Source organism: Phocoena phocoena, chromosome 16 (genome assembly GCF_963924675.1).
Source record: "Phocoena phocoena chromosome 16, mPhoPho1.1, whole genome shotgun sequence".
Lineage (NCBI taxonomy): Eukaryota > Metazoa > Chordata > Mammalia > Artiodactyla > Phocoenidae > Phocoena > Phocoena phocoena.
In genome coordinates, this window is record NC_089234.1 from 61717980 (window position 1) to 61743444 (window position 25465).

Sequence of the window (25465 nt, forward strand, 5' to 3'; positions counted from 1 at the left end):
AGTGTTGTCGGCTGAATTATGTCCCCCAACAATTCATATGTTGAAGTCCTAACTCTCAGTACAGTACCTCAGAATGGGACATTCTTTGGAAGAGGGGTCGTTGCAGATGTAATTAGTCAAGATGAGGTCACACTAGAGTGAGGTGGGCCCCTAATCCAATATAACTGGTGTCCTTTAAAAAGGGTAGATGTAGACACATACATGCACACAGAGAGAATGCCATGCGGAGATAAAGGCAGGGATGGGAACTATGCTTTTACAAGTCAAAGAACACCAGGGACTGCCAGCAAACCACCAGACTGGGGCAGAGGCATTGGGCAGATTCTGTCTCACGGCCCTTAGAAGGAACCGGTCCTGCGACACCCTGATCTCAGATTTCTAGTCTTCAGAACAGTGAGAAAATAAACGTCTGCTGTTCAAGCTACCCTGTTTATGGTCCTCTGTCACAGCAGTCCTAGCAAATTAATACACCTAGATTCTCAAACTAGCCCCACACTTCAATAGGTTGACAAAGGAGGAATGGGAAGGGCAGGGTGACACGACCACTCCTAGTTGCCTTACATCCCCTCTGAGCGTCCAACTGTTGGAGCAGTGACTGGGGTCGGGAAGCCTCCAGAAGCCCTGGGGTCCACCGCTGACTGGCTTCATGGTGGGCAAAAGCAGCCTGAAGCTCGTCCTTGTGGATGTGCTTGAGGGGCCTGCTACACTCAGTTTTGGGGTGCAAAGAAACACCTGCCGCTTAGGGACAGGTATTGCAGGGGGCACTGCAAAGGAATCCACTCATTCAGACATATTTCAAATACCCACTCTTACTATCCACTTCTCATGTAATTCATGTACTCCAAATGTTTAAACCATTTCCACTGGCTGCCCAGTCAAACATCTAACTCAACACTGCCTTGTTATCGCATCATCTTAGACTCAATTAAAAACCCGTTCTGGTCAAATATCCTTACCAGTCCCTCCAATATACAAATCATTTCAGTCCTTTAAAGCAAGTTGTTTATCGCTATAGGCCTGCTTCTGATCCTGGCTACATCCCCCCGGGGACGTCTTACAAAGTCTCTGGTTGACAGCAAAAGGTCCTGAGGGGATTGCTCAATGTTGTCTCTGGAAACAACCTCACAACTATAAAAACAAGTCAAAAACCAAGCCTTAGTGACAGAGAATCGGTTACAGAAAATACATGAACAAGGGTCAGCAGAGATTGCCCGGGCCACACCCCAGGCTGTTTGGAAAGCGCTTACCTGATGTCTTCCATAAATGATAATCCATAGCAATAATCATCTATCAATGGATGTACTGATCTGTCTGTGAATTAGATCATATCTGGAGAGGATGCCCTCCAAGGGAAGGTACCAGACAAGGCCCAGTTAATTGAATGTTATTCTTGAACTTGGTCCACAAGGCCCCTTATGATCAGCCCCTGCCTCTCTCTACCTTCATCTCCCCCATCTCTACCTCACCCTCAGACTTTATACCCCAGGCATCATTAGAGTAACTATGTAATTAATCATCCAATCTGGGACACTTTTGAGACTGAGGACATAACTAATAAGTTTTCTGGGACTGCAGGCATAATAACCTGGACTGTGTTGCGCCATCTGGGATTTCTGGTTTCCCTAGTCATGTGGAATTACTTAGAGTTGTATAACATGCCATGGGCTCTTACAGAGTTGTCATCACAAAGAGGGCCGAGGCTTGATTTACGTGACTGTGAGAATAAATCAAGAATATTGACTGGAAGCTTCAAGGAGATATATTTTAGTTCAATATTAAGAAGAACTTTCTAGCCAACAGGACTACACAGAAAATGGACAGGCAACCTTGGGCAGTAGAGAGCTTCCCTGTCACTACAGCTGTTTTGTTGACAAATACTAGCATACAGTGGGTAGGACTTCTGAGGCGAGGACTCAGGCATGTAAGGGGTGAATACGAAGAATAACTACCTTAGACTCTGTTTCATCTATTCATTCATTCAATGAATATTTATTGGGCATGAGGCATTGCACCAGGAGTTTGATGAATTAGTACAAAACAAATATACCCATGTAACCACCATGCAGAGCAAGGCCCTATGCTTGGTGATAAACAAGATAGATGTGGCCTCTAACCTCTTGGAGCTGACAGGCTTGCAGAAGAGATACATGAGATTGTAAGAATTATTGGGTATTCAAAGAGAGTATGAGGGGAGAACTTGGGATGGGAGTCAAAGAAGGGACATGTAAGTCGAAAAGGGATGAATGTAGGAAACTTGTCTGGTTCCATGATCTTAGATCTTTCTGGAGAGCTCAGACTTATTCTCTCTTCTCTGATGCCTGCTTTTCCACATTGGGTAAGCTTCCTGACTGCTGACTTAGACCAGTCTATAGCTGCCAGCTCCAGAGCTGTGAGTCCTGTTCAGATGACACGTTACCAGGTAACTGACCATCCTAGGGGAGACAGGAGGGGTGGAGGAGCCATGTGGGGTCGTTAGTCACGCCTCTTTCTTTCCTCCTTTATTCTCTAAAAGATCATCAGAAGGCTAGTCACACAGACCTCAGGATAATAGAGGCACAGGCAATGCCATGGCAGGTAAACCCCAAGAGCCTGGCAGAGACTCAACTTTCAGAGCAGCCAGCTCTCATCAAAGCACCCAGTGATACTGGCCACAATCCAAAATCTCATGTATGAAGCAGAAGAGACAACAGGTGAGATAAAGGGCATGTGATCACAGGATTTTCTCCTGTACATTGATGGGAAATAATACCAGGATAATACAGCGTATAAATAAGTACTAGGGATGTATGGTACAACATGATAAATATAATTCACGCTGCTGTATGTTATGTATGAAAATTGTTAAGAAAGTAAATCCTAAGGGTTCTCATCACAAGGAAAAAATATTTTTTTTCTATTTCTTATATTTTGTATCTATATGAGATGATGGATGTTCACTAAACTTGTTGTGATAATCATTTCATGATGTATGTAAGTCAGATCATTATGTTGTACACCTTAAACTTGTACTGTGCTGTATGTCAATCATATCTCAAAAAAACTGGTAGGAAAAATAAATCAGTTAAAAAAAACAAAATCCCATCAAAAATTTTTGTACATGCAGATAAATTATTCTAAAATTTGTATGGAAAGGCAAAGGAACTAGAAGAGTAAGGACAACCTTAAAAGACAAGGCTGGAAATCTGCAATATTGTGATTTATCATAAGAAATATGTATCCACTTAGTCTTCATCTTCATTCCTAGCTCCTAAAACCCTTGGAATTTCCTAAGTGATGAGACAGCTAAAGGCGACTTTTGTTATTCATAACTGGTTCTTTCAATCACACACCTGACTATGTTACTGAGGTAATATTTGGTTGCCAGGGGAACCTTTCAGCCCTAACCCCCTGACCTGGGGCTGGTGGTGGACTCAATCACCAATGGCCAATGATTTAATCAATCACCCTTACCTATTGAAACCTCCATAAAACCCCAGAAGGATGGTGTTTGAAGAGCTTCCAGGTTGGTGAGAGGTCCACATGTTGGGAGTGGTACACCCCAGTTCCAAAGGGACAGATGCTCCTGTACACGGGATCTTGCTCTAGGTACCTCTCCATCTGCATCCTTTACAATAACCCTTTACAATAAACTGTAAACATAGGTAAATATTTCCCTGAGCAATGTGAGCCATTCTAGCAAACTTTCAAACCTGAGGAGGGGATCGTGAGAACCCTAATTTAACACTGGTCAGTCAGAAATACAGATGACACAAAGCGAGAGAGAGGCATAGACATATATACACTACCAAATGTAAGGTAGATAGCTAGTGGGAAGCAACCGCATAGCACAGGGATATAAGCTCAGTGCTTTGTGACCACCTGGAGGTGTGGGATAGGGAGGGTGGGAGGGAGGGAGACGCAAGAGGGAAGAGATATGGGAACACATGTATATGTATAACTGATTCACTTTGTTATAAAGCAGAAACTAACACACCATTGTAAAGCAATTATACCCCAATAAAGATGTTAAAAAAAAAAAAAAGAAATACAGATGACAACTTGGACTTGCGACTGGTGTTGTTACCAACAAGGGCTCGTGTGCTTGTGGCCACAGAAAGCCAAATTCTGACAGTGGGTGTTGGCAGCAAAGTAAGGGTTTTATTGCATCACACCCAGCAAGGGAGTGGGAGACAAGCCTCATGTCCACTCCATTTGGTCTTTGAGTGAGGGATGTTTTGAAGGGTTAAGAACAAAGAGGCTGGGATTAATCATCATCAGGTGACATTTCTGTGACATTCAGGTTCTGGGACTCAGGATGTCCCTGGTTTTGGATTCTCTGGCCAGGTGGTCCATGGCTCAAGGGCCTGTTATCTCACTTGCCCTGGAGAAACAATCTGAGTTTGTTCGTTAATGATGATATCTATAGTAGCAACCTGAGTACATTAACGATGTTATCATGTTATCGACAACAGCAATTTTAGTCATCTGAACCTGGTCGATGAGTGTTCAGTTAGCACAGGATTGAGGTCAGAGGGAACAAGAAAGGGAATAAAGTTTTGGATTGAGAGATTAATCATCAACTCAGTAAGGGAACTTAGTTTTAGCGGGACACTCAGTTTCAGTGTCTGAAATGGGGGCAACCTTATGGGACTGGGCCCTTAACCTGTGGGGTCTGATGCTGTCTTCAGGCAGACAGTGTCAGAATTAAGTTAAACTTGTAGGACACCCAGTTGGTTCCTGCTGAAATGGGGAAATGCTCGGTGTGGGAAAAACCCCATACATCTGGCGTCAGAAGTACTGAGAATGGAGAAAAAAAATAGTTTTCTCCAATGAAGTTTTATACCACTAGATATCAAGATGTATTTAAAACTACAGTTACTAAGAGAGTGTAGTATTGGCAGAATGCTAGACCCATAGTGCCCTCGAAAAGAACGAGTCCAGAGACAGACCCACACGTATATGGACACTTGAATTTTGATAAAGGTGATACCAGAGAGAAGCAAGTCAAAGACAGTGTTTTTAAAAATGGTGCTGGTCAAATAGATATTTGTAGGGAGAAAAATATGGCTCTTGTTGCCTATCTTACACCTTACACAAAAAGCAATTCCAGACTGATCATAGCTCTAAATGTGAAAAGTAAGATAGTAAACTTTCTAGAAAATAATATGAAAAATATCTTCATAACTTTGGGTAGGCAAAGAGCTCTTAAGTAGGACACAAACGCCATTCATCACTAAGGACAAAATCCATCAACTGGTCTAAGTTAAAATGAGAAATTTTTCTCCATCAAAAGACTGCATTTTGGGGCTTCCCTCGTGGCACGGTGGTTGAGAGTCCGCCTGCCGATGCAGGGGACGCAGGTTCGTGTCCCGGAAGATCCCACATGCTGCGGAGCGGCTGGGCCTGTGAGCCATGGCCGCTGAGCCTGTGCGTCCGGAGTCTGTGCTCCGCAATGGGAGAGGCTGCAACAGTGAGAGGCCTGCGTACCGCAAAAAAAAAAAAAAAAAAAAAGGATTAGCACAGTGCCTGGCACATAAGAAGTACTCCACAAAATTTTATAGTGCTCCTCTTATAACTGAGGCATCCCAGCAGGAGGACTGTACTTCAAACCATTTACAGGCAGACAGAATCTCTCTCCTCTTTTTGACGCTCCGTAAAGAGCAGTCAGAAGGGTCTCCTCTCAATTCTCTCATAAACCTTATAAACCAGTGTTGAGGGCATTCCATACGATACCCCCTTCAATCCCAAAGCTGCAATCTGCACGGAGACCCGGTGTTCAGTTTTAAACAACACAGTGGTAGGGGCAAGAGGTGCAAGGGGAGGATGAGTGGGTTTTATTCTCGGCTGAGTCAGACGGTCACATTGTGGGAAAACCCTCAGGTAAGCTGAAAGCAGCACAGCGGGGCTGGCAGGAGGAAAGAACGCTCTCTCTCCTTTCAAATACAGTCTTATTTGTCATAGTAGCCATCAGGATTCCCAGAAGCATGCAAGAGTGGGGCTTTCAGAATGGTTTCAAAGGGGTCACCTCATTCCTGCAGAGACAAGCCCAGAAGCCAGAGCCTGAAGGGAGAACATTCTGACCTGTGTGGATGGAAAAGCACTGGAGGCAAGGCCAAGCTCAGAGGCACCCCCCACCCCGCCCTGAATGGGGCACTGCAGTGCTTTGCGTCCCCACCCCTCAGTGGGGAGGGGCAGAACTTTTGAAGAACTTGGGTTTGCCTCTAGCTATCCTCCTTCCTGCTCTTCCTCCCCAGCAGAGGACACAGAGTCTAGAAGCCTTGGGCCACTGATATGAAGCCAGGGGTGCCGAGAAGGAAGACCCTCGACTAGGCCCACCCCCATCCATTTTGAGGCCCAGCAGCCTCACTCCTAGGACAGCACCAAGCATCGTCTGCAAACCCTTGCATTGTTTACAGACTCTGTGTACACCCCTCACAGCCTCTGATCTCACGTCAGCCCTGTGGACAAAGGATTATCCCGGTCCCCTGTTTCAGCGGTCCAAGTTGAGCCTCAAAGAAACAAAGTAAACTACCCATGGTAGTTCTCAGGCTCAGGACTCATCCCATCCCCCTCCATCTCCCCTCCACCAAGATACCAATTACAGATCATCTATGCTTCAATTAAAAAAAAAAAAGGATACCAATCACAGTGATTATTATTACCACTTTTGAGTATCTCTTGTGCACCAGGCATATGACTAGGTGCTTCGCTTCTATTAGTTCGTTTGTCCTTCAGAACAACCTGAGAAGTAGGTGAGGGTACCCCATTGTATTGGCTCAGAGAGGGTAACAACATAAGTTAGCATACTTGGTGCCAAGCACTAGTGTATTACGTCATGCAGTCTCAAAACCCCCGTGAGAATAAGTGCAAGTATCATCTCCATTTCAGAGACAGAGGAACTGAGGCTCGGAGACATCAGGTGAATTGTCTGAGGCCTCATAGCTAGGAAGTAGAGCTGGAATTGGAACCAGGTATTCTTACCACTGTTCCACACCTCTGGCAGTACAGACGACTTACTCAAGGTGGCACATCTAAGGAGTGTCAGAATCCCATGGAAACTCCTGCCGAACTGAAAGCCCAGGGTCCTCCCACCCAGCTAACCTGCCTAGAGTAGGGCTGCAGGGATGCTCTGGCGTCCCTGTTGGCGGCCTCCTCCTCTCCATCTAAGAGACAGCTCTCTGCGAATCAATCCCCAGAAATAGGACGCCTGGAGACAGACCCCCTCCGTGGTGGCAGACAGCCCGGTCAGGCTGACAGAGCTGGTACCCAGCCCAACCAAACTTTTTGCCAGGTTTTCTCTCTCTGCCTGATGCTCGCTGGCTGAAACCAGCCCCTGATTCTCATTTTCTCCCTTGGTCCCCATTGAAAGCGCTGAATGGGAGATAGAAAGGGAGCTTGGAGGGAGGCAAGCAGGTCCTCGAGCGAGCCTTCCTGACCCTGCAGGAAGGGTAAGAGAAGCTGGATGGGGGTGAGGAGAGGGGTGCTGGGCTTCTGGAGTTGTGGGGCAGAGGTAACCTAGCAACCACTGGCTCATGCAGTCACAAAGCGACAGGCTTACCCACAGAACTGACGAGCCTTTCCATTGATGTGTCCTTTTGCTCTTTCCTGCTGGGGCAGCAAGGGCTACTCACCCACATGCTATAGCGGCCACTTTCCTCCGTGAGTCCAGGGATCTCCACAGGGCAGGAAATGGGCACTCCAGACAGCCCAGGGCCTGGGGGAGGACCCAGAGGGGAAAAGGGAAGTTCTGTCTCTGCATTGGTGTCATCAGGCCCCTTGTGCCTGGCCAGCTGGGGGCCCAGGGAGAGAGGGAAGGAAGGTCAGGGTCAGATTCAGTGGGGCCCCGGCCTGGCTTGCTCTGGAAAAGGCAGGCCTGGCCCGCTAGAGGCTCTGTTGACCTCTTCACAGCAGCTGTGGGCTATGACCCATTAGTGGCTTATAAAATCAATTTAATAGTTTGCATCTAACACTGACAAAATGAAAACAAAAAATAGGATGAAACTATCAGTATGCATCATATATAACAAGGGTAAGAATTGCTTCAGTTTCACACACACACACAAATGCATGCACACTTGTGTGCGTGAATTGGGTTATGATGTAAAAATGAGTTTCTTACTATGGTCACAGTCAAAAGTATTTAAAAGTCTCTGTTCTATCGAGTTTTCTTCCTGTAGGCAGATGGGTATGGGGCATCCCAATGCCCTGTCCTCAACCCTGCAGCATCTAAGTGCTCTAGAGCCTAGCCCCCATCATTAAGGATGTCCAAACTTCCTTCAAAGGAAGCCCTGCCAACTGGTTTTCTCTGTAGGCAAAGATCAGGAGACTTTGAGTCAGGATGCCTGGCTCCTTGCTGTTTGATCTCCAAGTCTCTCCTCTTACCCGATCTCAGGCAGTGCTGTCTGCTCCCCTCCACCCTAACCTGATGGAAGGCTGGCCCTGGGCGATCTCTGGGGTCCCTTGCAGATTCTATGACTCAGATGGTTAATTCTCAGAATGCACTGATTTCCTGCTTCAACCCCATCCTTGGCACCTGCAACCCCAGCACTATATGTACAGATCCATAGATTTAGATTAATCACAATTCTTGGCTTTAACACCTATTATCTTTCATTCATGTCATCACCAGTAAATGCACTTCTCAAACCAAGAACTAGAATACCACCATCAACACATCATATTTGCTCCTCTCCTTCCCCCCTCCCCTTCCCACCTGCCCCCAGAAATAGCCTCTATCTGAATTTTGTGTTTAGCGTTCATTGCTTTTTTTCTTGTTTTATCACGTTTATGATAATTTTCCTTGCTTTTTGTTTCTTTCTTTCTTTTTTAATTTTGGTTGTGCCGGCTCTTAGTTGCAGCAGGCAGGCTCCTTAGTTTTAGCTCGCCGGCTCCTTAGTTGCAGCACGTGTACTCTTTAGTTGAGGCCAGTGGGCTCCTTAGTTGCGGTTCACTGGCTCCTTAGTTTTGGCATGCATTCTCTTAGTTGCAGCATGCATGTGGGATCTAGTTCCCTGAACAGGGGTCGAACCTGCGTCCCCTGCATTGGAAGGTGGATTCTTAACCACTGCGCCACCAGGGAAGTCCTCTAATTTTGCTTGCTTTTGAACTTTATCTTTATTATTATTATTTTTTTGTGTGTGTGTGTGGTACGCGGGCCTCTCACTGCCGCGGCCTCTCCCGCTGCGGAGCACAGGCTCTGGACGCGCAGGCTCAGCAGCCATGGCTCATGGGCCCAGCCTCTCCGCGGCATGTGGGATCCTCCTGGACCAGGGCACGAACCCGTGTCCCCTGCATCGGCAGGCGGACTCTCAACCACTGCGCCACCAAGGAAGCTCTGAACTTTATCTTTAAAAAGCATCTCAGGCCATATGGTCTCCTGCAACTTGCTTTCCTGGACTTAGCATCACATTTGTAAGATTCATCTATGTTGTTGCGAGTAGCTGTGGTTCGTTCATTGTCGTTGCAATATAACGTTCAATTGTCTGAACGGACCACAGCATATTTATCTATTCTTCTGCCACTGGACATTTAGATTGTCACCAGGTTTTTGCTAATTTGAACAATGTTGGTTTGAATATTCTTACACATAGCCCCCTTTGCATATCTGCAAGAGTTTCTCTGGGGTATATTTCTGGGAGAGGAATTGCTGGGTGATATGGCATGCAAATGTTCAATTTTATAAGATATTGCCAATTTTTTCCCCTAAAGTCTGTTCCGGTTTACACTCCTACTACCAGTCAACAAGAGTTCCTGTTATCCGTCTTCAACACTAGTATTAAATTCACCGGTCCTTACTCTGTTAGAGGCCCTACAATGGCTACGGAAGTGAGGACCCAATTGGCAGAGCATCCACTGACGAGGTAAGGTCCCAAATGCCTTCCCTGCTGACCAAGGAGGTGGAGGGGGCCGGGGTGGGTGGAAGACAAAGGAACTCAACAAACTGAGGGTCCAAGTGGAGATCACCTTCCACTGCCATCAGCCAGGCCCCCAGTGGGTTCTCAGGCCTGAGTTAGCAAAGTCACAAGCAGGGCCCCTCCTGCGTAGGGAGAGAGTCACAGGCAGGGGTCAGGAGCACAGAAATTCCAGGGGTTTTCAGGGGCTGACTTCTGTTAGTTGGGGGTAGCGGAGGCCAGCTAACAGTGACTTTCAGAGAAGGTTTGCTTTATTTCTTTAAGTCCCAGACCCCTTAGAGGCGAATCGAGGACGGAACAGGAAACTCAGGGGCCTGGTCAGCAAGATCCGCAGAGGTTCCTGGGGCAAAACGCCTTGCTTAGCATATCCAGAGTCCATCTATACACCTCCAGAAGGACTCCCTTCAGCCAGGACCACCAGAAGGGAAAGCAGACAGTGAGCAGGCAGGTGGTCCCACCAGGCCCCTGGCAGACAGCAGCCCACCTTAGGATCCTCGCTGGACCTACTCCATCGCCTCCTCCGGGGGCAGAAGCACAGCGTCCTCAGGAGAGGGAAGGGGTGCGGGTGGAGGACAGAGAACCTGAGACACTTGTCTCCAGCGAAGCGAAGCAAGAGCTTGAGGCTTCCCTGCAGCGACGCAGCCCTGACAGCCGCCCTGTCACCTCTGCATCTCCCAGGAGGGGCCCCCACGGGACAAGGACTCGCTGGCCTAGTCTGGCCTTGGCGCCAGCTTCGGCCCCTGGACGCTGAGTCTGGGCCAAAACTGCCCCTAAGGGCAAGGGGGGAGGGTGACAGCCTATAGCTGGCTTCTCTTGGGCTGCCAACTGTTTGGCTTGGGGAGAGGCCCATGCTAGGGTCAGCCCCCTGGCCCTGGAGGTGTATATAATGTACCTTTGCTCCAGTCCAGGTATTTGGATGAGTAGGTGGGTCTATGGCTTCTCTTTCTGGCTTTAGAAATGGTTTCTGAGAGAAAACTGGGGTCCTGGCTCCCTGCTCAGGCAACTTAGGAAGACAGAAGGGTCCCTGCGGCCGGATGGCATGGCTGGGAAAGGACCCTGGGGGAGGCTCAGCTTTGGTGTCACGGGGGTGGCGGTGAAATCCCGGAAACCAGACTTCAGAGCATCTCAGGGATGGATTCTAATAAGCTCAGGTGGGCACCGCTGCCGGGGGGCTCCATTTGCTTCTCCCTGACCCTCTCCTTCAGGCCAAGGACTGAGCCAAAACCCGAGAAGAAGTCAGGGTGCAGGCCAAGGAGCCATGCGGACGGCGGGCCACAGAAAGAACTGATGATCCCAGGGATTGTGGATTTCAAGCTGATCCGAGAGGCACTGAGGACCTCCAAGCCCCAAACTCCCGGTGCCCACCGCTTCGGCCACCTCAGCCATCACTCCTTCTTCTCCCGGCACCACCCCCATCCCCAGCACGTGACCCACATCCAAGGTAGGGCTGGGGCAGGCCAGAGCCTGGCCGGAGGTGGGGACAGGGGAGGGCGTGCTGGAAAGGGAGGACCCAGCCCGCGCTTGGCCGAGCCAAGACACGACCTGAGACAGGGGCAGGGTGCGGGGGTCCAAGGGCAGACTGCCTAGCCCTACGGGATTTACGTCATTGCCGATTCTCCCATTTTACAAATCAGAGAAAGGGATGAATGTTCTCCTGCAGAGCTGCATTCTCTTGTCTAACTCAGGCCATTTCATCCACTCAGCTATTCATCCACCAAATATCTAATGAGTGTGAACTATGGGTCAAGCAGTGTTTTAGGTCCTGGGGTTATGAGAGTGAGCGAGACAGACAGTGCCTGCCCTCACGGAGCCGACTCTTTGGTGGGAAAGAATAGGAAATAGATAAGGTGTCAGATGTGGTAAGTGCCAAGGCTATACGGGGAGGCCTGACCAACAGCATGACATTTGAGCAAAGGATAAAGGAAGACAGGGCATGACCCGTGTGGATCTCAGGGGGAAGAGTGTCCCAGGCAGAGGGAACAGCAAGGACAGAGGCCCTGAGGCAAGAGCAGCCTGGCTCTGTTGGAGAAACAGCAAGGAAGTCAGTGTGGCTGGAGCAGAGTCAGGAGGGGAGAGAAAGGAGATGCATCAGAGAGGCAGCTGGGCCCACAACGCGTGGGCCTTGGAGCTCACCGTGGTCACCCTTCAGCCATGTCACTGAGTCAGGTGGGAGCCACTGGAAGGTTGAGAGCAAAGAGGTAGCAGAAGGGATCTACTGGCTTTTGAATGGATGGTGGCTTGGACCGGGGAGGTAGCAGTGGAGGAGTAGTGGCCCTGCTCGAGAGATATACAGAAGGTAAGGCCAACGGGATTTGCTGATAGATTCAAAACAGAGTACGAGACGGGAGAGGAGGCAGCCTGACTCCCAGGTGTTTGGCCTGAGTAACTGGAAAACTGGAGTTGCACTGGCTGAGACGGGGAAGCCCACAGAAGGGGCCTGTGGAGGGTGGGGACGGTCAGGGGTTCAGTCTGGGACGTGGGAGATGCAACATGTGCGATGCCTCTTAGAAGTCCGAGAGGAGGTATCGAGTAGGCAGTCAGGTCCATCTGGGGCAGAGATGCCAACGTGAGAGCCGCTCAGATGGGGGTGGTATTTGAAGTGACGTGCTGGATGGGATCATCAGGGGACCATGTAGATGCGGGGGAGGAGAACCTGGCATGAGCCTGGGGACCCCAAGGCTGAGGGGTTGAGGAGATGAAGAAGAAGCAGTAGCCGGGCGGCTGGTGAGCCAGGAGGACCCAGGAGAATGAGGGGTCCTGGCACCAAAGGAAAGTGTTCGGGAAGACAGAGTGAGCACCCTGGGTACGTCCTAACCAGGCTGTTCCCCAAAGCTTAACTAATGATGCTATAACATCACACAAACCTTAGACTGGAGGGTCCTCACGTGTAAATGTCTCTTACCACCTCCAGGCTGCCACGCACTCAGCCCTGGAAGCCTGACAGATGGCATGAAGTTTTATCCAGAGGGTCTCGCTCCCTGTGATTTGAGCCCAGGCCCCTCTCGTCACAAACTGTGGCTTAATGCCCCCGTCCCCACATCCTCTTCTTTAAGCTGCCTGCCTCTGTGCTCACACCTGCACTTCACTGCCCTGTCGTAGAACACCGAAAGGACCCCAGGACTAGGGTCTCAGGAAGCCAGGGTTCCTGTCTTACCTCTGCCTGACTCACTGCGTGACCCTGAGCACATCCTTTCGCTGCCATTCTAAGTGTCCCCAGGGGTAAGGTCACAGTGGTTACAGAGGCCCTCCCAGCTCTCGCCATCTCTGGGCTTGTGGTTACTGGAGGAAGTGGGCCAAGTGCAGCCCCTGCTCACCAGCCTCCTCCCAGCCCCCCGGAGTTCTTGGGGTCCACTCAGGCCCCCCTTCGCACAGCCTCTATCCCTTCACAGATCTCACCGGGAAGCCTGTCTGTGTTGTCAGGGACGAGTTCTCTCTGGCCGCCTCACGTCAAGCCGCACTCTTACCCCGCTCTCTGATCGGGATGCCCACCATCTCGGTCCCCATTGGAGACCCGCAGTCCAATCGGGATCCCTGGCTTTCTTCTGGTGGGTACTTGGGCCACAGCCCCTCTACCTTGGGGTTATACGTGTGCCTGGCTTGGGTGGGTGCCTGAGAAAGAAAGGGCCATTGCTCTTAGGTCAGTGGGGTCTGGTGGGGAACCCCAGTGTTTTCCTTGTTTCCTCAGGCAGCTGCATTTGCATTACTCCCCAACCCCAGGTCCTCAGAAATACACCCCTGCTTGGCTTTGATGTGTCTGAGGAGTCATGACAAGCAGATTTGGGCAACAGTCATGTGACTTACAGCTCTAGCCAGGAACAGTGTTGGAAACACTGTATTTCGTAACCTGCGTACTCAGGCACCAGCCAATCAGAACAGTCAGCCATAGATAGTGCGTTGGGGGGTGGAGGGGGAGGGCAGCATTTCAGAGGCCTCTGCTCTGCCAAGCCTTTCCCTTTCCCTTAAGGGCGGGAGGACCCTGGGGAAGGGGCAGAGGGGCTTGGAAGGCTTGCTGCAGTGCTCGTTACCAACCTCGCCAGGAGTCACTCAGTATTTTAGTAACTGCCACAGCATATCGACTGAATCTCTGTCCTGGCTTTGGGCTCCTAAAAGAGGCAAAGCTAGACTAAATCACAAACATTTTGGTACATGTAGCCAAATGTTCTCCAGCATCTCCCAGTAAAGCCACAGGCTAGGACACCAATATCAGTAGCCACCATACCCACCAACCCACCAGTGGTGTGATTCCTACTCCTTCCCTCAAGGGCACCACCTCCCCGGTGAAACTACCCTTCCCTTGAAGATGCAGGGCAGAAAGACGGGGAGGAGAGGAGGCTCTTCCACCTACAGTCCTCCCCACATCCAGTGTACAGGGAGGGCAAGGAGGAGAGCCCCAGGTATCAGTTGGCCGGATCTCGTCCCCTCCTTCCAGAGGCCTGGAAGAAGGAGTTGAAAGACCTGGCTTCCCGGGTGGCCATCTTCACCAAGGAGAATGCACTGAAGAGCAAGGAGGTGGGTGCAGAACAAAGCAGCTGCCTGAGAAGAGATGAAATGGACTCACTCCTTTGTAACTAAATCCCTCCCACGTGGCTTCCAGGAGATCAGTGTAGAGCGAGCCTTCCTGAGAGGCGCTACTGTTGGCACAGGGGAAGGGGCCCATGAATTCAACCCAAGGGAGAGGGTCCCAGTGAGGGTTCAGAGGACAGAACGTACCAGGTGGAGAAATCCAAGAAGGGCTCATAGTTTAGAAGCGGATGGGGAGAGGCGTGCCTAGTGGAAGCACACAGCATAAAGGCTCACAAGCTGGAAAATGCAGGGCATCTTTAGAGACCAGAGGGCTGAGGAACAGGGTACCAGTGGGCAGCAGTGAGGGAGAAGGTGGGAGAAGGGCTGACTTTGGACGTAGGCAAGATCAGCTTGTTTCTCATTTCTGAACTTAGTTTCGTGTCTAATCTGAGAAGGGGTGGAAAATCCCTGAAGAATTACAGACAGAATGGGGGTGGCCTCCCGGGTGCTATTTGCTGATAAACCAATAAGGACAAGTGGGAGGCAGCTTGAAGGTGGTTGAAATTGGTCCTAGGACAGGCCTGGAACTTTGTGGCTGAGTCTGGTCCCGCCCTTGTCTTGGGCAACAGAGTTCTCGTCCCTGCTCTGCAGCTAACTCACTGTGACACTCAGGGCAACTCAGCTAAGCTGTCTGGGTCTCCGTTTTCTTATCTTTAAAATGGGGAGAAGGATACTACCAGTCTTAACTGGAGTTCCAGGGGCAGGAGGTGCTAGGCCTTGTGCCCACAGGCCTGGCTCAGGAAGGTTTCCCAGGGCAAAGAAAGGATGGCAAGCTGTGGGGGACAGTATCCTACACCAAGGCAGGATGCTGTTTTCAAATCTCTGATGGGCTGGGGGGAGGGGCATGGGGAGGGCCTACCCAAGAAGAAGTACAAGGACCACCCGAGAACCATGGCGGGGAGCCAACATTCAATGAAATTCCAGCAGGAAGAGCAATAGCTATAATGGAAGGGCCACCCCACTGGCAAGAGGGGTCTAGGACAGGGTCGGGCTGGCCTGGGTGATATCCTGGGTCCCTGGCCTCCTCCTCTTCTTTTCCCCCTTGTCCCCTCTGCTTTCTCCTCTTTCTCCCTCTCCGCCAAGAGTCTCTGGCTGCTTTTTTCCCAGCAGAAGGAGGAGCCTCAGCGGGAGAAGGGGGCAAAGTACTCAGCAGAGACTGGTAGGCTCATCCCTGCTTCCACCCGGGCCATGGCCCGCTGCCACTCCCGCCAGGGCGTACGAAACCACTGTGCGAGCACAGATGGAGGAGACCAGACCTTCATCCTACAGGATCAGGAGTTGCTGGTGAGGTGCTGGGAAGGTTGGGGGCTGTGGACCCTACAGAGGCCCTAGTCTGAGGGCAGAGAACATGGTGGTACCTGCTCCCAGGCTCACAGGGATCCAACTAGGACCCTTGCAAACTGCTTTCAAGCCTGGCTTCTCCCAGGGAGCCTTGCACCTGAGACCATAAGGCTCAAAAACCCCAGACCTGGGAGTCAGGAGCCTGGATTCCAATCCCCAGCTGCCTCTAGCTTTCTGTCTGAGCCTTTCCCTCTCTAAGTCCTTTTCACTCTCGGGACCTTAGCTCCATGATTTAGCCAAACTGGGAGCACGGACACGTTGTCACAAGGTCTGGTCCAGCTGTGGCACCTGACGTGTTAGCGAAGGGAGCCACGGCGGTGGAATGAGAAGCCTGGAGGTGGAGGCCCTGCCTGGCGTGTCCTCACCACGCCCAGCCTGCTGCCCCCCCGCAGCCTGCAAGGCTGGTCACAGCCACCTCCCCAAACCCTGGAGCCGTCTGGTCTGTGCGGCAGCGAAGCATAAAGTCCCCTCCTCCGTGTTCGAGTGTCCCATGGGGGCCTGAGAGGCACGCAGGAGTCGTGCTGGTGGGCGAGGCAGTGCGAGTCTCTGTTCAAAGGTGCACACGTTCTCCAGCATCCTGACACCTTCCCTGTGACCAGTGCTTTAAAGCACGCAGTCCCCTTGGAGCCTTAAGACAGTTCAGGGAACAGATAGAGCAGACAGGACCCCATTCCACAGATGGGGAGGCTGAGGCCCTGCCGGGTGACAGCCCACGGCGCAGGTCCCCCGAGAGGACGCAGCATAGCAGGGGCTAGAACACAGTGCTTTCTCCACCATAGGGCGGCCTCACCTTCCCTGGAAGTAGGTTCTCGGGTCCTGTGGGGAGGGGGCACAGGGCAGGTAAGTTGGGTGCGGAGAATGGAGAGGGACCCCGGGCAGATGGGGGCGGGGGTCACCTCAGGGGGCGGGTACCCGGGGGTGAGGGTGGGCAGCCTAGCAGTCGCAGGCCTGGGGAGAGGCCCGGCCCAGTTCCCGCTCTGCCAGGGATGAGGCAGACCTGCTGGGCACTGACAGCGCACCTTGGGTCCTGGGGAGACTGACCACCAAGCGCTGAGGGAACCCCACTTTCCTAGGACTCCGGGGGCTCTGCCTCCCCCCGTGGGCCCCAGCTCCACACAGGCACAGCCGCCAGCAGCAGCCTGGCCTAGGAAGCCCCCATCGCCCTTCCAAGACAGAGCTGGATCTCTTGCCAATGATCCCTGACCGGAGGACGCCGCAGGGAAAGGGCCCCGAAGTAGCAAAGATGCTGGAGGCTGAGAAGGCTGAGAAGGCGGCTGGGAGTGAAGAGCACAGGGCTCTGGGCGGGAAGGAGCCCCCGGCCGAGCAGGGCACAGAACCAGCTGACTCCGACCCTCAGGCCGCCCACAGGGATCACCCCACCTCTTTGCTAACATCTCCAATCTCTGAACTTGGGAACTTCAGGGAGGGGAGGCCCATGGGGTCCCTGAAATCCCCACACCAAGGACCCAAGCATTTGGGACTCGGTGCGTCTCTGAGGAGCTGACGGGCCAGCCCCGACCTTGCCTTCCCAGTGAGGGACTTTGGGGTACAACCAGCCCAAGTAGGGCTCAGGGACGAGGGGTCCAGGTGTCTGATTCTGAGGCTTTGTTCTGCCACAACAGCTCTGCGAGGTGTCGTCCTCTCTCGAGGCCTCAGATGCCCAGTAGGGAGGTTAAGAATCTTCCTCCAGGGCTGTAGGCAGAGAACGCTTTCTACAAAGTGTAAAGTCCCATGCGGAGGGGAGGCAGGGACCGTCGTGGGGACACGTCTAGCCAAGCAAGGGCTCTGGGAGACCACTTCGCGGGGGAGGCAGCTCTGCAGCCAGCTACGTGCTGTCCAGCCAAGCTGACCCAGGCCTGTCGTCCTGCCCACAGATCCTGGAGCTGCTTTCTCAAATCCTGCAAACAGACTCCTTGAATACTATCCGGTTCTGGCTACTCTACGCGCCGCCCAAGGGTGAGGACACAGTCCCGGGCCCAGAACCTCGTCTGAGTTCAGACCGCTGAGGGCTGTGTCCACTGTTTCTGCAGGACTCAGGTGTCACTCGGCTCCCACCCCAGGGCCACACACGGGGGCCTCTCCTCCTTTTTTGGAGCCCCAAACTAATCTCTTCCAGCTAGACAACGTCACTGCTCCCCCCTCCACATTCCTCAGCAGGGTTTCCACGACCCTGCTCCTTAGGGGGGACCCCCTCCTCCACACTGACCGCAGGCCTCGGCCCCTGGGAGGGAGACATTCAAAGACCATACTTAGTGGACACGGCCTTTAATCCACCACCGTGGGAAATGCACACGCACAGAGATGCAAATACACGTACATAAGAGCACACACACACGTGCACATGGACACGTAAATGGACGTACATATACTCACTGGGACGGTAGGTGGAGGGTGTATCTAAGTGGGAGGGTGAGGAGTGATGAGAGCCAGAGAGCTGACTGGACGGGAGAGTGGAGGAGGAGGTGGGGGGAGGGCGGGTCCCCAGCAGGCTTCCCAGGGGGCCAGGGGCCGCGGTGGCAGGTGAACCAAGAACCAGGGACACTCGAGAGAGGTGTGGAAGGCCGAGGCACGCTGCACACACAGGGGCCAGAGAAGTGTGGCCTTCCCCACGGGCCCCCGAGGACAGAATGTGAGATGGTTAGAGAGAGGCGCCTGGGCCCACTGGGCAGAAGAGCTGGAGGCCCCGCTCCCTGACTTTCCCACCTAGTGGCAGGATGGGGGCCGAGGTCTTGCCCCTGAGGATTCTCCCCCGCTTGTGCTTACAGAGAAAGACATGGCACTAGGCCTCCTGCAGACAGCAGTGGCTCAGCTCCTTCCCCAGGCCCTAGTCTCCATCCCAGCAGAAAAACTCCTGAACCAGCTCCAGGAAATTCAAGAACCACTTCAAGACAGGCAACAGCTACCCTACAGGTGGGCTTCGCACCCCTCAGCTGCCCCTCTCCTGCCTAACATTCAGCCACCTGTCCTCCCAGGTGAGGCCAGGGGAGGCCAGAGGAGGGAGCCCGGTGCTGGCCAGAGCCTGGGCTGCCTAAGCCTGTCCTGGAGGAAGAGGCCCATGCTCTCCCCCGGAACCCCCAGTTCTACTTATGCGGCTTGAAAGCTTACTCTACCAGACCAGACTCCAGGGGCCAGCTGTGGGGATGCTAAGGGGTGACCTGTGTCACTTATAGCAAGACAGGGCTGGGTATGCCACATCTAGCTCTCCAGGAGCTCTTGGTCTTTGGGAAGACAAAGCAGAGAAGGAACGGTGACGCAAGGCAGGCAGAAGTACCTTTATGCCGGTATTAAGTCCTCTGCATGGCTGGAGAGAAGGATTAATGATGAGCTGGGGAAAGGGAAGATGAGGGAAGTCCGCACACAGCAGGGGAGTGGGGCCTGAGTGTCAGCCATGGGACCAGCAATCCTGAGTGCCCACTATGTTTGCCTGACACCGCTGGGTGTTTAACACATTTCTAGTCCATACAGCCACCCACGGAGGCAGTATTACCTCCATTTTACAGATGAGAAAACTGAGGCTCAGGAACAGTTGAATGACAGCCCCAAATCACGCAGCTGGGCAGCAGAAAAGCTGGGGTTCAGACTTAGGCTTATCTGACTTCCAAGCCCAGCAGCGCTCAGATCCACCAGGGAGCTTACTGAAAAGGCAGATGCCTAGAGGTTGTCACACAGTAGGGTGGGGGTGAACGCGGAGATGTGTATTTCCAACAGTCCCCTAAGTATGTCTGATAGCGCCTGGGGACACTGCTGGGATGGATAGGATTTGAACAAGCAAATGAGAGGGTGGGGAAAGTCAGGAGTGGAAGTCAGAAATGGGAAGTGTTAGGGAATGTTAAATTTGGGAGTGGCTGGAGCGCGGGTGGGTGGATTGGTGAGAAGGGGGCGGCGTGCCGTGCTGGCCTGGATGTGCTGAAGGTGTGGGTGCTCTGGCCCTGGACTTGGTTTTCTTTTCCACTTTGAGACCAGGGGTGGCACAGTGGTAAGGCAGCTTCACTGTGACCTTAGGCAAGCCACCTCCCATCTGTGAGCCTCTGTTTCACCTTCTCAAAACACCCTTTCCTGGAATCACAGGGAGGAAAAATTACATCGGGTGCATCAAAAGGCTTGCTGAGTGCAAAGCCAATACAAGATATGAATGTTATCCATGCTCATCAGTAATTCATTAGGGAAGCAGGGTTTCTGTCTTCTCCACTCACACAGGAAGGCTTCCTGTCTGCAGGGAAGCAGTAAGCCAAGGGAGGGCAGGTGCAGTGGCCTCCCTACAGGTCCTTACAGAAGGGCCTTGGTTCCCTGTGGCTACAGCGGGCGATGGAGTCACAGTTGTTGGGGTCCTGCTTGGGGTGGGGCCATCCCTGGACAGACACCTGCTGGCTCTCAGGAGGGGTGGGTCTTGCCTCTCCCTGGGGCACCTTCCCCACCTCCCTGCCCACCCTGCCACTCGGCTGGCTGCACGGCTCCAGCCTGACCTTCCCAGCCTCTCCTTGTGTTGGTTTTAGCCAATTCCTGAAGAAGACGAAGACGCCACCTCCATCAAAAAGCGAAAAACCAGGTAAGAGTCCACATAGCAGGTCACTGGGGGCTCAGAGAGGCCCACCATGGCTAGATTCCTCAGGGGATACAAGGACCCCCTGGAGATGAAGCCCTGCCCAAAGAAGTGGCTCGTTTCATCCATCCATCCATCCATCCATCCATCCATCCATACACTCATTCGTTCAGCAGATCCTTAATTAGTACCTAAGCGCTAGCTTCTGGGATCACTGGGGGAGAGCTTGGAGACGAGTTCCTGCTGCCGCGGAGCTTCATCCTAGGGAGAGGAGTGCAGACCGCAAAGACACCTGGGGCAGATGGGTGCCCTAAGGAAAATGACAGGGCGATGGCAGAATCAGGAGGACTGGTAGGGTGGGGAGAGGGCCCCTTGAGCCGAAAGGCAGGAAGGATCCCGCCCTCTCTGGGTCAAGGGAGAGCCTGCGAGCAGGGCTTCCACATGCCAGGTGTGTTGGTGAAAGAGCAGGCAGGCCAGGGTGGCCGGAGCCTTGTGGGTTGGGGACAGTGGTAAGAAATGAGATAGGTGGGCAGAGCCGGCCTGTGGGAAAGGCCAGGCCTGTGGTCTCATAAAGAGAGCGTGGGGTTCACTGGAGGGTTGTCAGCAGGGTGTGGTGGGACCCCTCTGGCTGCTGTGTAGATAATGGACTGTGGGGTCCCAGAGGGGATGAAGGAGACCAGGGAGGAGGGGGTACCTTAGACCAGAGCGGGGGTGGGGGGGAGGGGAAGGAAGGTTGGAGGGGAGAGGAGAGGACAGGTATTCTCGATGTACACTGTTCTCCCCCACTAGACTGTAAAGGGTCCTGTGTGCCGGGCAGCGTGTCTGACACAGAGTAGGTACTGCTCAGACATCTGTGACCTGGATGTAGAAGAGGGTGGTGAGGCTGGGGGAAGGGAGCCAACCCCTCCCAGGTTGCCAGGAGAGCCCGAGCGGAAGCCTGGCCTCACCCAGGCACACACATATCCACCAGGGCCTGGTGGGGAGAAGGGGTCTCACCAGATCTCCTGGGCAGCTCCCAGGTAGGGACCTGGCCCCTCACGCTCTCCTGCCTGCTGTGTTCCACCCCCTCCCCCAGAGAACCCTGGGAAAGCACAAGTTCTTCGCGTGCACTCCAGCCAGAACCCAGAAGAGAAGGCGGCAAAGCCAAAGGTAGAGCGTTGAGGAGTTCGCACCACTTTGCCCACCTTGCTCAAGAAGAGCCCCTGAGTTCAAAGATTCGGCCTGCACCTCCTCAACAGCAATACCGGTTTTCCTATCACATGGAGCCTATTAAAATACTGTCTTCCCCTTAAGAGGACAGTTCCGCCTTCCTACCAGGAGGTCTGTGCTTGGGTAGTTTGCTCCAGGAGGGGGGATGAGCTGTACCAAACCATCCTGACTCCCTTGGAGAAAGCCTCCCCATGTGGGGCTTCCCTGGTTCTGTTAGGTTCCAGAGAACTGAAGGGCAGGTGGTAGATGGGGCTCTGCTCATCCTTGAGCCAAGTCTCCCAGGGTTCTGGGTAGATAAGAGCAGAGGGTGGGAACTCACAGGCCACTTTACAATACTGATCCATACCAATTATTGAGTTCCTACCAGGCACTGAGGCAGGTACTAGCTAATTCATATAGAACACTATATGGATTGCTGTACATATTTTATATATGGTACTATGTTTGATGTTCCCCAAAGCTCTATGAGGTAGAGAATCCCTCCCATTCTATAGATGAATAAACTGAGTGAGGCTCAGAAAGGTGAATTAGCTTGTCCAAGGCCACACAGTAAGTGACAACCAGGACCCAAACGCAACATGTCTGGATCTAGAATCCCTGCTCCTACCTGCTGTACTCTGTTGCCTTACGAACAGCAACCCTCACCAAAAGTTGTGCTCACATTCCTGAAGAGCATATGGTTAGGAAAATGGTGGTTGGCAAGATCAAGAAGGACAGGGACATTATATAAATGTGACCCAGATGCAACTGGGGTGTCTCTATCCTTTAAGATATAGAGAAGACGGCTTTGACCCTCTGGGAAGTCCAGTGTCTTCCTTGAGATTTCTGCAAATTGCTTGGGATGGGGTGGGGAGGTCGGCATTGAGTATTTACAATTTCATGGTCACCTATGGCTCTGAGCTCCTACTTCTACTGACTTAGTTCAGTCCACGGATTGTGGCTCTACTCTATACTTCCAGCACTGCCCCCATTCCCCCACATCAATTCATATGATCCCTTTCACACAAAACTTGTGCACGGCAGGCTTCAATCAAGATCAGGGGCTGGGGCTTCCCTGGTGGCGCAGTGGTTGAGAGTCCGCCTGCCGATGCAGGGGACATGGGTTCGTGCCCCGGTCCGGGAAGATCCCACATGCCGCGGAGCGGCTGGGCCCGTGAGCCATGGCCGCTGAGCCTGCGCGTCCGGAGCCTGTGCTCCACACGGGAGAGGCCACAAAAGTGAGAGGCCCGTGTACCGCAAAAAAAAAAAAAAAAAAAGATCAGGGGCTGGATGGGGATTTTCTGTGAACCCAGCAAACAGCTTCATGGTCAATATTAGATCACCTTGTTTTTAAAAGTCCTTGGCCACTCTTCCACTGGGGATGTTTCCCTGGTGGTAGCATCGCATATAACAACTATGCCCTGGGGCTTCCCCAGTGGCGCAGTGGTTGAGAATCCACCTGCCAATGCAGGGGACACGGGTTCGATCCCTGGTGCAGGAAGATCCCACATGCCGCGGAGCAACTAAGCTCGTGTGCCACAACTACTAAGCCTGTGCTCTAGAGCCTGTGAGCTACAACTACTGAGCCCACGTGCCGCAACTACTAAAGCCCACGCGCCTAGAGCCCGTGCTCCACAACGACAGAAGCCACTGCAATGAGAAGCCCGCACACCGCAACGAAGAGTAGCCCCCGCTCGCCACAACTAGAGAAAGCCCGTGCGCAGCAATGAAGACCCAACACAGCCAAAAATAAATAAATAAAATTTATAAAAACAACAACAACAACAACAACTATGCCCTGGGAATTCCCTGGTGGTCCAGTGGTTAGGGCTCCATGCTTCCACTGCAGGGGGCACAGGTTAGATCCCTGGTCAGGGAACTAGGACCCCGCATGCCGCGTGGTGCGGTCAAAAAGACCAAAAAAACAAAACTAAACTAAAACCTATGCCCCTTGCCATCTCACTGAATTTCCCCTGCCCTGTCCTCAACCCTGCCACCAGTTTGCCCCCAGAAAGCCCACACTATTTTAATTTTTTCCAATTATTTTCTTGTAAAATATACATAACACAAAATTAACCATTTAAACCACTTTGAAGTGTACACATCAGTGTCATTAACGACATGCACATTGTGCGCAACTATTACCACCATGCATCTCCAGAACTCTTTTCATTTTGCAAAGCTGAAACTCCGAAACCCATTAATAATTTCCCATTCCCTGCTCTTCCCAGTCCATGGCATTCCACTTTCTGTCTCTGAATCTGACAACTCTAGGTCCACCATATTAGTGGAATCATATAGTCGTATGCATTATCCTTCTGTATCTGGCTTACGTCGCTTAGCGTGATGTCCTCAAGGCTCATCCATGTTGTAGCATGTCTCAGAATATCCTCGCACATTTACTTTTTTAATCGATGCAGCAGTTCAGCTCCTCCAGCCTCTGTTCCCAAACCCTCCAGCTCCACATTGCCGTCTAACCTCATTTAGGGGCTGAGCCGAACACAAGGACCGTTCATGGAATAGGGTCCTTGCCGCTTGGCAGCTGTGGTTACAAGAGTATATCCCTACTCCGTTATGAATAAGTTTTTGAAATCCAGACAGTGAAAAATTCTAAAAGCTATCTGTTTCCAAAATATATCATACTTCTTGGCACAAAAGTCCTGGGTCCTTAGGTAATCCTTCTACCCCTCCTCTAATTTTTCAGGAAAAATTGCCATGAGATTAATATCTGCCCCTGCAGATTCTCATACTTTCTTATTCCCTGGAGCGTACCTCTCTTTTAAGTTCCTTAGCCCATCCTTCAAATCTATTTATTTTGCTTTCTCCATCTCGTGTTTCCTTTTGCAACTCGCTGCAAAATGCTTGTGTCACTGCCTGGGTTTTGTACCCACTGTCACTGCATTGAAAGACAAGATGTTTCAGGCCTGGCTTCTTACCTGTGTATTTTGCGGGTAGATGGTGAACAGATGAGACCTTTCTCAGCAGCTCTGCAGTCTGTTAGGAGAAAGATAAGGGGACTGAGTTCAATCATGTGCACATAGAAACACTGTGGAAATAAACATGTGCTATGCAAATGGGAATGGGAAACTACCATATTGAAAAAACACAGATGGCTAACCTATGGTTGCATGATATGATCTGACCTCATTCGATGCTCACAGCCACCCGTAAAGTAGGTCTTATAGGTGGAAAACCCAAGGCTCAGAGCAGAAGCAACATCAAAATTTACACAGCCCATAAGCAGTGGATTCAAACTCAAGGCTGTGGGCCCTTCTGTCAGTGCCCTTTACTTTCCGCCAGCTGCCATCTTGCAGGATCACCCCAAGTCCCACTTGTCTCCAGACAGAGAAGTGGACCCTTCTCTCACTTCCAGCCACTTCACCCTCTCTTCCTTCTGGTTCCTCTTCTTCCGTCTCTTAGGTATGGAGTTCGGCAGGGTTTGCTGTGACTCCTTGGCCCTCTTTAAAGTCCTCCAACAGGCCTGCATCCTTTCTCCATGTTTTAAGGGAGTCACTGCTGAACCCCAGGGGGACAGCCAGCTGGGAGAATTGGAAGGTTCCAGACATCTCACAAAGCACTGGCCAGAGTCGTCACTGGCCTTCCTGGAAATGCAAGTGGTGTCTGGCCTGCCCTCCTCGTCACCTGCACAGGGCCATCTTGACCTCAGGGCCATCTTGACCTCAGATCCTGTGCAGGTTGGAGGCCGGGCTGGATACTGGGCTGCGACCTGTAAGCTCTGCTTGGCTTTGCAGAGCTTCTGTGCCCTGCTTAGCAGCACTCCCTGTCTAGGCCCCCTTTTGGGCATCAAGGTGACTTCTGGGTGTCAGGACCCCATGACCACTCCTGGGTCACTTCTAAATTTTCCTTGGCTCAGGCCCTGGAATTTCTCTTCTCACTACCCTCTGCTTCTCTGCCTGCCTGAAGCATGAGGACAGATTTTCCC

The 25465-nt window shown here is 52.1% G+C and overlaps 1 protein-coding gene across 1 annotated transcript; it reads left to right on the forward strand.

Annotated features, from left to right (window-relative positions):
- Nucleotides 1-10650: 10650 nt before the first annotated feature.
- TBATA (thymus, brain and testes associated) lies at nucleotides 10651-21647 on the forward strand. The gene is made up of 9 exons (XM_065894439.1): nucleotides 10651-10814; nucleotides 11096-11331; nucleotides 13280-13435; nucleotides 14320-14399; nucleotides 15564-15737; nucleotides 17669-17750; nucleotides 18560-18704; nucleotides 20288-20340; nucleotides 21410-21647. Exons 1-9 carry the CDS (start codon nucleotides 10777-10779, stop codon nucleotides 21493-21495), a joined length of 1050 nt encoding a protein of 349 aa, XP_065750511.1. The 5' UTR covers nucleotides 10651-10776; the 3' UTR covers nucleotides 21496-21647.
- The last annotated feature ends 3818 nt before the right edge of the window (nucleotides 21648-25465 follow it).